Source organism: Diabrotica undecimpunctata, chromosome 11 (genome assembly GCF_040954645.1).
Source record: "Diabrotica undecimpunctata isolate CICGRU chromosome 11, icDiaUnde3, whole genome shotgun sequence".
Lineage (NCBI taxonomy): Eukaryota > Metazoa > Arthropoda > Insecta > Coleoptera > Chrysomelidae > Diabrotica > Diabrotica undecimpunctata.
In genome coordinates, this window is record NC_092813.1 from 9,368,297 (window position 1) to 9,380,190 (window position 11,894).

Here is an 11,894-nt window from a genome sequence, read left to right on the forward strand (position 1 = left end):
CTCTCAGCTGACTGGTTTAGTTTTCTTTCATTATAAGTTTTTCTTTGCTTCTTTGCCTGCATTTAATATGTAATTTTCAGCGATCAGCTTAATACCAAATACCATATTGGCCATATATGTGCTTCCTGCATTTTGTTAAGCGCATATGTAAAGTGGAGTGTCTTTATCTCTAGATATACTCTTAATATTTATACACATAATTAGAATAGTTATAGACGAAAAATATCCTGGCTTAAAAACCTAAGGGAATGGTTTGAAAGCAGTAGTGCAGAACTTTTTAGAGCGGCAGTCAACAGAGTCCGTATAGCCATGGTGATTTCCAACCTTCGATAGAAGATGGAACTTAAAGAAGAAGGTGGAAAAAAGCATAAACTATCTACGTAATAAATCCCATTAACCTGTTAGTAATGGATAACCAGATATATTTAAAAAAAGATTAAGTGCCTTTCTTTTTATTTTGGATTTTGAATTTTGCATAACTAGAGCAAGCGACTAATTTTTGTGTATTAGTTTTGCATTAGTAGACCAAGCGCCTCTTGCGAGCGTTTTAATGATTTTAAATCGAATATTTGGCAACATATGTACATAAACGTTGTTAACAATGGTGACGTTGGCAACTTGTTGAGGAGTTTAGATAAAGAAGTAGTGGCAGTTATTGCTTAAATTTTTCTATAATAGTCACATTACAGAAGAGCTAACACAGAAAGAGAATACCTAACAAAAGACATAACACTAAGTAAAATGTATGAATTGTATATTAAAGAAGCAGACAATGACCTTGTTAAATTTTCGTTTTACAAAAAAATGTTTTTAACACGATTTAATCTTCAAAGAAAAAAGTTGAAAAAAGTTACTTGTAGTAGATGTGATTGTTTCGAATTAGAAATTAAAAATTGCGCAGATAACGAACAAATAAGCAAGTTAAAAAAAGAAAAAATGTGCACTTAGAAGAAGCTGAAAATGCACAATCTAGAAGAAAGCTAGACATGAAGATAAGCAACTATCAACCAGAAGTGGAAACCTTTTGTTTTGATTTAAAGAAAAACTCTTCCCCTTCCGAGAATTCTAATAAATATTGTATATTATAAGCGTCAATTATGTATTTACAACCTTGGTATCCATAGCGCCAAGGATAACAAAGGTCATTGTTATATTTTGATAGAAGGTGAAGCTGGTCGGGGAGCCCAGGACGTAGGCATTTGTCTTAAGAAACATATTGAAGAAAATGTTACTTCTTCAAGACATGTAATTTTTTGGTCAGACTCTTGTGGCGGCCAAACCCGCAACATCAAAATAGTTTTGATTCTGAAAACGATTTTGGAAACTCATCCTACCATTGAAAAAATTACATTACGCTATTTTCTTCGTAGTCATAGCTTTTACCCAGTGGTAGTGATTTTGGAGATTTTGAAAATGCCCTAAAATTTCAACAACGTTTATATATCGTTGATGATTAAATAAACGTGATGAAAAAATCCCGTAAAAAGAAACCACTAGTAGTTCACAGAATGAAAAAAGAAGAATTCGTTGGAACAAAGAAGTTAGAAACTATGATTACAAACCGTAAGTCAGACATAGAAAACAGTAAGGCTGGTTTAAAATAAGAGAAATTTAAATAAGAAAGGATATACCACTCATTATTTTTATGAAAACTTAACACTAGTGAAGTTGAAGTAAATCTTTACAAGGATTTTTAAAAAGGACGGCCTGTTGCAATGCAATCCGTAAGTAACCACTTGATTCCTCTTTGGCCCACAGGCAAGCCACTTTTTGTGCCTAAGCTTAACGACAATCTTTAACGCACCTAACACCAAATGATGCAAAACCTTTGTATTGCTCTCTTTTCAGAAACAATACAATAGAAGACGACATTAAAAGATTTTATATTTTTGATTAATTTCTTAAGTAATATAAAATATTCAAAAACAACGACTATTTTTGTCATACCCAAAAAGAAATAATAGCTTGTGGCCTACCAATAATTCACTAAAAGTGATATTTTAGTTACTCATCACTAGACCAAACGACCTCCATGTTGCTTGGTCTACTGATGTATAACACAATTACACAATGTGGCGAAAATCGTAAGTCGACCAAGACTTTTTTTTTGTTTTTCTTTAATATTGGACAAGTTACTATTTCGCACTTATAAGAAACATAAAAAAATTACGACAATTGTAACATATAGTGAATTTTAATAGAGTGAAAACTTTAAAGTCAAATATCTCAAAATCATATTTTGGCGCTTGGTCAAGTGATGAATTACGCCTTCCATATAAAATTACGAGACAATATTCATATGCTGTGGACAAATCGTCATATTTGCGTTATATTAATATGTATACGACAATCAGCTGTAAAAGTCATTGCCTTTTTTTTGCCGTATCATATTTTAGCATAGCCTTCTGATTTATTTTGTAGTATGTTAACTAAACCGGTGTAGTTTGCGTGAAATGAATCCACAATTCGTCTAATAATATTATGTTTTTAAACAGTTGTGTTTTTATGCTCATCCGTTCACTTTTTGTAAAGCAGTCTGTGTAAATATTAGGGATTTACTTATATAATCTTTTTGTATATATAATTTGTTTATTGATTTTACTTTTTAGATAAAGTTTCATAATTATAGTTCTCTTGCTTTTATTATCTATGGTAATACATATACATACCCAATTCGAAAGGGAGAAAACCAGCGGTTTCTAGATTAAACATAGACATTCTTCTCTCTATCTCCCTCTATGTTATATAAAGATCATCGTCATCGCATAGCCAAAACACAGCAAGATTCTATTGCCTTTTCTTCTTTTTGTCTCCTCATTTCCATTGTAAACTCAGCTACGTAAATGACGTTTTAAAAATTTATGTCAATATTTCTGAAGTGCCTTTCCTGGGATAATTTTTTTAAGCTCAGTTCGTTTGATTACAAGTAATTGATTTGATAGCTTCCAACAGAGAAGTATTGATTGTAGGTAGAATAGCAAGTGTTGATAAATATGATGGGTCGGTAGGTAGTCTCATTATTCCTAAATCTGATCATATGTTACCTCCACCCTTCATTTGTAGACATCGTCTCGTGGCATTCTCTCAATTTAACTTGGTAATGCAGTTATTGAGAGAGCCTTTGGATATAGCTAGCTGAACGTTGGAGTTGAGATTGAGTTTCTTGTACGACATTGCTATCTTTATATATGTGTTTGACATTGGCATTAGTTCCGTTCGTATTGGTTAGTACTCGGACCTTTGTAAGTCGGAAAATACCTCTGATGGCTTTTCTAGCAATCCTGATTCCTGATATAATTAATACGTTCTTGTCACATATCCACACATTAGCACTGGTTTAATCACTGTTTTATATATCCTGCTTTTAGAGATTCGTATTAGACTTCTGGATTTAAAAGTGTTATAAGGGTTATATATACATCAATTAGCTACCTGAATATTTCCTTTTATTTCTTATGTGGCAACGTTATCTACGATATCTAAAACGGTGCAATCTTTCAAAATGATATGGCTTTATCGTATGGCGTTACGTTATGCCCCACTCTACATCCTCTCTTTTGTATGTTAAAGAACATTTATTTGATTTTTTATTAGTGACTATTAGACCGTTTTTTTGCTGCTAATTTATGGATTAAATCCAGATAGCAAATATATATTCTTCACTTTCTCGAAGAAATATTATTCTAACACACAAAATTAATAAATTGCCAAAACCTTCCTTGCATATTCTGTTCACTTATGAGGGGCAGCAATATCAGTACCAAGATAAGGCGTATAGTCCTGGACTGGCTAATTGTTGGATAATAGGAAGCATGAGTCTAGCAGTTTTATTGCTTTCGGGACTGCACCAGGTATCGGGGAGCAGAAATATCATTACCAAGTTAATGCATATAGGAATTGTTGCTTGAACTTTATTATTATTAACATCATTTAATCTTCGCTTATCCACTGCTGGACATAGATCTCCCTCATAATTTTCCATCTATTTCGATCTTGTGCCTCTTGCATCCAATTCCTATGACAACGTTTTAGATCGTCAGTCCAACGTGTTGGTGGACGACCTCTGCTTCGGTAGGCATCATCTCTTGGTCTCCATTCCAGTATCCGCTTGTCCATCTATTATCTGTCATTCGAGCCACGTGACCTGCCCAGTTCCATTTCAGTGTTGCTACTTTCTCTACTGCATCAGCCACTCCGGTTCTTTGTCGTAGCTGGCGATTTGGGATCTTGTCTCGTAGTGAAATGCCCAACATAGCACGCTCCATCGCCCTTTGACACACACGGATCTTTTGAACTGTTCTCCTTGTCATGGTCAACGTTTCCGCACCGTAAGTTAACACTGGCAAAACACACTGATTAAACGTTTTTCTTTTAAGGCATATTGGTATATCAGACGATTTGAAAATATGGTTCAGCTTGCCGAAGGCTGCCCAAGTCAGTCTTATATGACGGAGAAGCTCAATGGTTATCTTTTCCTATGCGAATCTCATGACCTAGGTATTTATAGGCCATTACCTGGTCTATGGATCTTGTTCCTACGCATATATCTTCGCTGACTACAAGATTTGTCATCATCTGGGTTTTAGATATATTTATTTTCATTCCCCCTTCTAGCGAGGAAAGGTAGAGCTGATTTAAAAGTTCTTTGGCCTCATCTATCCTATCAGCTATTAGTACAATATCATCTGCAAACCTTAGATGGCTAAGATTTTCTCCGTTTATATATATAGAAGAATGCCACTTGGGCGTCTCAGTATGCAATGAAGAGAAAACATCCAATCATATCTCAAAAAATTAACATCGTGAAGGTTATTTTTTGAACCCCATAACAAATGGCTAATCTTTTACTTTTCATTAAAAATTTAAATTTTAATAAGCCACGTAAATAACGTTTTAAAAATTTATGTCAATATTTCTGAAGTGCCTTTCCTGGGATAACTTTTTTATTCTGGTTTGTTTGATTACATGTAATTGATTTGATAGTCCCCAACAGATGAGTATTGACTATAGGTAGGATAGCAGGTAGTTGAACAGGCATGTGTTGATAAATATGACGGGTCGGTAGATAGTCTCATGATTCCCAAATCTGACCTCATGTTACCTTCCCCCTTCATTTGTGGAAGTCCTAAGGACATTTTTTCTCTTGGGGCATCCTCCCAATTTAACTTGGCAATGCAGTTATTATAAAGCCTTTGGACATAGCCAGCGCAACTTTAGCATTGAGATTTAGCTTCTTGTACGACGTTGCTGTCTTTATATACGTGTTTGACCTTGGCATTATTTCCGTTCGTTAATGGTTAGTACGCGGACCTTTGTAAGTCGGATATTACTTCTGATGGCTTTTCTAGCAATCCTGATCTAATTAATACCTGAGTTTCACGTACATTGTTTTGTCAGCGTTCTCGTCACATATCCACACATTAGCACTGGTTTAATCACTGTTTTATATATTCCTGATTTAAGAGAGTCGTATTAGACTTCTGAATTTAAAAGTATTATAAGAGTTATGTATACATCAGTTAGCTACCTGAATATTCCCTTTTATTTCTTATGTTACAAAGTTATCTACGACATCTAAAACGTTTCAATCCTTTAAAATTATATGGGTTTATTGTTACGTTATGCCCTTCTCTACGTCATCTCTTTTGTATGTTAAAGAACATTTCGCACCCTCAGTGCAAGACTGCAGTAAGTCAGAATCAGTAAGTTTCGAGATAAAGACGATTTTGTTTATTTTCGTGCTAATATCGGTGAAATAAGACACAAGTTTGAAGAAAAATTAACATTTAATTATTATTTTGCATGCTTTTTAGCCTATATTACATTAACGAAAAATAAAAATTTAAATAAAACAATATTAATGCTAAAAAAATTAGGAATTTCAAAGTTACAACACTTTTGCACGGAGAAAATTGTTAATCACTACACATTTAGTATTGGAATTTTAAAGTTACAACACTTTTGCACGGAAAAAATTGTAAAAAGTGTAGACACACTTTCTGTTAGTTGTTGTCCTCTTCTTGATCATCTTGGGCCAAAATATTTTCATAAAAACTATGGTAAGCTTCTGGTATCATACTCGAATGGCATAAGTATACCAAATCTTTCTTTTTGGCCATTTGAATTTTTGGCTGTTCTTTGTAGGCAGGTTTAAGTAGCACTTCTCGTATATTATGTGTAGTCCGCGATGATTTTTTTAGATTAAAAGAATTCCATAGTTCGTCATCATAGTTGTACTTAAAGAAAATTATGTGCGGACTATCTTTTCTACATTGCAGAATTTTTATATCTGCCCACTTCACATTTTCTTTATTTTGATCAATTTTATAATTGTTTCCCAACAGAAAGGAAACATGTTTAAAATCAATGAAGTCCTTTGTTTCCATTTCTCGAACTATGTAGGGTAAACCACTTTTTTTGCTACATTTCACTACAGTTGCCCATTCAGTAGGAACATAAATTGGACCGCTCTTCAGCACTCTTTTCTTTTGTCGCTCTATTAATGAGTGCATGTTGTCACCAGCGTTTTGTGTGTGACCTGTTATTAAAAACTTGTGGGTAATCGATTCTATATGACTCACATTAGTAACAACATACAAATACATAGAGGCGATAAATTTATTTTTGTTCTGCCCGGCACAGTTGTCGCTAAAAAAAATTAAATTTTTGCTTATTGCATGATTTGTCATGTAATAATAGACACAACTTGCAATTTCATTACTTCCTCGTTTCGCTACAGACTCATTCCACATAAAGCAGTATCCTTGTTTGGATACGTTATCAAATAATGTGAAATTATACACATTTAAACGTCGCTTATAATAAAACATTGATACATCTCCGCATGGCGTCTGTAATACAGCTTGAAGATCGTAATCGCAAACGGAATATTGATTTACATCATTACCTAATTCTAGATCTTGTTTCTTTGATTCGCGTGCTTGATTTTTGTTTTTAATATGCAAGTCGTAGTTGTCCTGCAATGATTTTCTCTGCTCTTCATTAGAGTTTTTATACACTTCACACTCTGAACATTGATCTTTTTTAGGAGAAAAGAATCCAATGTTAAATTCATAATTAAATATGCGTTCATAGTGATGTTTCTTAAGACAAATATCGCCGTCTGAAATACACTTATTTTTGTATAGTCTATACATTTCGGATATGGTTAAGCTACCATCAATAAAAACTCTACTAGTTTGAGCCCTTAAATAGTGACTTTCGATGGTCTTTATGTGCTGACGTATTTTTTCCAAGGCAACTTTATCAGATTTTTTATGAGCCACATGCTTCCCTCTTCGATCATCTTCGAGGATACCAGCATCATCAGTTTTCTTCCATGTGGTGTAAATGTATCGATCACTCACTCCCAAAGTATTGAGAAAAAACGTCTTGCATACTTGAGTGTCCTTGTCATTAATCCTAAATTTATATTGCAAGTTATGTTTGCGATTGCTTCCAGGTGTTTTATTTTGATACTTAGGTCTAACTTCATTGGTGTGTCGTGATATAAAGTCTCTTTGTAAATTTATGTTACCCAGGTCCCAAAATTTTCGATGAATATGCGTTCTTATATCCACAGAATTTTCAAAACATTTTAAACGACAAGTTTGAGAACAAGCTTCTTTCATCTGTCGAGCGTGCATGATTGTACCTTTATTTGACTTGTAGGACTTACCAGAGTTGCGAAGTTTCTTGACCTTATTTCGTCTCCATTCTTCAGGATTTGCACTTCGTTTTCTCGCACAAGATACACTGTAACTGTCACTTTCACGGTCACTATCTTCAGTAGCTTCGATTGGTGTTTCCATTAATGCAGCGTCATAGGTTGGAATTTGTTCTGGGAGATATGCGAGATCTTGCATAGAATCATCATTGGAAAAGTCGTTTTCTGCATCAACCTGTTCCCCGTCTACAACGTTGTCAGCACCATTGTATCTCTGTTGAATCCCTATTTCACTGGTCAAAATGTCCTCTTCCATATCTTCAGTAGCTTCGTTTTTTGTTTCCATTAATGTAGCGTCATAAGTTGGAATTGGTTCTGGGAGATCTCTCTCTAAGTCCTCTCTCGGTATTTCAACGTTCGTTAAAATTTGAACTTGATCACCGATAGCAGTTAATGAAGTACCATTGATAGCATCTGAAAATAATAATGATTTTAAAGTTAAAACAAACAATAATTGAGTAAGAAGCAGAAGAAAAAAATATAATGACCACGCATTGAAAAAACAGGTAGACATGGCTACACCGAAACAAGAAGAAAAAGAAGAAGTTGAAACAATCTCTGTAAATAAGTAGTAATATTGTTATCGTGCGGTTTCGAATATAAAATTATTTTGATAAATAAACTTTAGTATTATTGTTTCTCTAATACATTGTGTCTATGTACTTTTAATCATTTCGCTTAAATCAGAAGTATATTTTTGAACGCCCCTATTTCGTTCAGTTTACACTAGTCGTAGAAATTCTCACCATTGAATTTGAAAACAAGAGTAGATAAATAGATTATAATACAACAATTAATTTAAATTCAACTTACTCTGCATGTCGTTGCTATCCTCACTTGTCTGCGCACACAGGGATAAAATCCTCAATGTTCTGGAACTATTAAATTTTGACATTTTCGAAATCGTTAATTCTGCAATCTATCACTTGCAAGGGCTAATAACAGATTATATTAAAAACTACACTACTAAAATGTACCTACTCGTACTTCTTCCCTGAGAACTCGTTTCTAATGAGTTAATAGGGTAGGTAAAGAGAAAGTAATCTCCAACAACGATAGGAATAGTACTAAACATTACATTTAATGTATTCACAGAAATCACCTGGTAGATAAAGGGAAAGTAATTCCCGGCGTTTAGTATATACGTTTAATAAATTCCAATAAATCATCGGGTAAGTAAAGAAAAAATAATCCCCAACAGCAATCGTGGTTTAGTATGGTAATAAACTTTACATTTAATAGAGTCCAAGAAATCAGATAGCTACCTAGAATAAATAGGTATTATACCTAATAAAACGGCTTATTGTTAGCGGCAATTTAATATTTTTATTTCAGCACATGTTTCTGAAACAAGGTAGAAACATTATTTGTAAAACTTTTGAATATTTTTATTTAAATTCAAAACAAAAGGACTATAATAAAAATATGCAAATCAGGCTACCTTGAGTAAAGTGATTAACAAAAGGATTGGAATTCACTACCTTAGTAAAAGTTGGGAATTACGTGGGGACAATAATATGATGACAATCGCCCCGAAAGGTTACGTGAAGATTCAATATAGTTTGGGATTTAGTTTTTATAGAACAAGTTTTCTGAGAATAGATATTTTTAACCTGTCAGTATTGTTAATACACAAGTTTTAAGATAACTGTTTTTCCTTTCATAAAAAAAATACTTTTTGGCTGTAAATAATTAGTCTTAATTTATGTGTTTTTAATCCAATCTAATAAATAAATGGTCAAACGACATCGCAAACATTTTATGGAAAATATAATGACACACAAAGGACATAAAACTTACATGAATAGATTGCTCTCGTTAATCTTTGTTTATTGTCTCGACCGTTAATGGATTACGTATACGACACACTGTATATTAATATTAAACACCACAGATATACATATTAAAATAACAAATATGACAAATATCTCACTTTTTTCGTGCTTTTCATTGCTTGTTATCGAAACTATTGCAATGTTCCGTGCAAAACTGTTGTAACTCTGTTAGATTAGAGTTACAACAGTTTTGCACGGAACTTATGTACAAAAACGCAAAATAGTTAAACTGTTGTTGTTGTAATATTTAGCCGGTTAAGCATTTGAAAGTTACTAAAGTTTTACAGGGGATAGATATGCATGTTTACAATCGAATTCCATGATAACTTCATTTTCATAAAATTTTGAGTTACTGCAGTCTTGCACTGAGGGTGCGATTTATATGCTTTATTACTGACTATTAGACCGTTTGTTTTTTTTTAGCTAATATCATTATTTTATAGCATCCCATTATTTAATTTATGGATTAAATCCGGATAGCAAATTGATATTCTTCACTTATGACATTCTGCAATTATTGTTGGATAGCCCAAAATTGACGAAGTAATTCTAAAACGTTAATCACAAAAATTTTTTATTATCCAATAACTTCGAGTCTTTATCGCGGTTAATCAATTTCTTCCTTAAAAAAAACGTTTTTTGGCTTATTTCAGATACCCCTGAAGATGCTCTAGGGAGCGAAAGTACTTGGGCAAGATTTAATTAATAAAACTGTGCTCGATATCTGCCTTTATTTTATCAAAGTTCATTTATTCGAGCATTCAACCTTGTATCTATTTTTTTATTGTGTTTAAGATATGATTTAGATTTTTTTCCACTTCAGCAATAAAAGTTTTTGGTTGTGCAACAGGAGATGTATTGTCTACGTAATAAAAGTCCTAGTATTTACTGGTACGGGGTGTGTTAATGTTCTATTATCGGTAAAATTATATTAAGGATTGTGTGCAGAAGTATTTTATATAGCTGACAAAATAAATATATTGACCGATAGCTTTTGTGGTTGTTGGAGTTTTTGCGGGTTTAAGCAAGGTAACAACTTTGTCTTTGCTTTGCTTGTCCGCAGACTTTGGATATCAGTAATTGTTGTGTTTTTGGTACAAATTTTATAAGCTTTGTGCTTAGATCTTCAGTCAGTAACCGTAATATTGTTCATTATATAGGTAGATAGTGGATCCAAGCTCAACATAGTTGAAAGGTTCCCTCAGCTGACTGGTTTTGTCCTCTCTCATTTAAGTTTTTCTTTACTTATTTGCCAGCAGGGATAGCACTTTTACATTTATTATGTGTTTTTCAGGAATCATATTAATACCAAATGCCCTAGGTTTGGCCCTCTATATGTTTCCTGCACTAGAAATACGTCACATTTGTGCTAAGCACCCTTAATATTTATAGACATAATTAGAATAGTTGGTCCTAAAAAGGGCCGATTTGACAAAAATCATATTGAACGGGTGATTAGCCGATTAATTAATTGTTCATTACCCAGGGTACGTCCGATTGCGGTGGTCTTATTAGTACTTAAATTTTCGTAAAGGCTTCTCTTTTGAACTCCATAATAAATGGCTAATCTTTAATTTTTCATTAAAAATTTAAATTTTACATACTGTTACTTTTCGACGATATTTCGAATCAGATATGTATAGTAATCACCGTACTTAATAAAGAGTCTCTTTGTGAAAAGTAAGTGAGTTTATCATATCGGTGACAACTCATACATGGATAATAAGGACATAAACGGGTAAAATAAGTGTACAAAATTTCAAATAAATATATCGACGCTATTGCTCAGAAGATGGGTTTATCCCAGAGATCAAAGGTTACAGGTATATTAAAGGTTCTGTTTACGTATTTTCATTACTAAAAAAGTATATTTAAGATAAAAGTCTTAAGGTATTTTTAGATTCTATGGAAATTAAAATTTAGGGAAATCAGCAAATTAAAAAGTACAGCCATAATTCTAAATCACCAACTTGAGACAAACAGTTGTCCCCTCTTCAACTTATTCAGTTACAGGCTATAACATGTAAACGCATACCTGTTTTATTGTCAGATAAAATAAATTTCCATCAAGTGACAGTCGAATCCATCACTTACTTAAAGAGTAGGAAAAGACATGCTTATGCTTTAGAGTACGGGTACTTTATTACAAAGTACCCTTTGCTTTTGGCAATTAGTTTCTCACTTTCTCAGCGATGGATCTCTCTTTCCTCATCAATAATGTTTTTGCTCGATACTGTGCTCGATACTGTACTTCGTATTTCTTATGTGACAACGTTATCTACGATACCCAAAATGCTGCAATCTTTCAAAATTATATGGGTTTAGTGTTACGT

At 33.2% G+C, this 11,894-nt stretch overlaps 1 protein-coding gene across 1 annotated transcript; it reads right to left on the minus strand.

Moving 5' to 3' along the window:
* Positions 1-5,676: 5,676 nt before the first annotated feature.
* LOC140452977 (uncharacterized) lies at positions 5,677-9,048 on the minus strand. The gene is made up of 2 exons (XM_072547289.1): positions 8,540-9,048; positions 5,677-8,140 (listed from the first exon to the last, which is right to left on the minus strand). Exons 1-2 carry the CDS (start codon positions 8,619-8,621, stop codon positions 6,003-6,005), a joined length of 2,220 nt encoding a protein of 739 aa, XP_072403390.1. The 5' UTR covers positions 8,622-9,048; the 3' UTR covers positions 5,677-6,002.
* Positions 9,049-11,894: the final 2,846 nt, after the last annotated feature.

Coding starts and splice junctions, on each gene's coding strand:
- LOC140452977 (XM_072547289.1), bottom strand. CDS start 8,621: ATGTCAAAATTTAATAGTTCCAGAACATTGAGGATTTTATCCCTGTGT. Junction 8,141..8,539: donor GGATAGCAACGACATGCAGA/GTAAGTTGAATT, acceptor TATTATTTTCAG/ATGCTATCAATGGTACTTCA.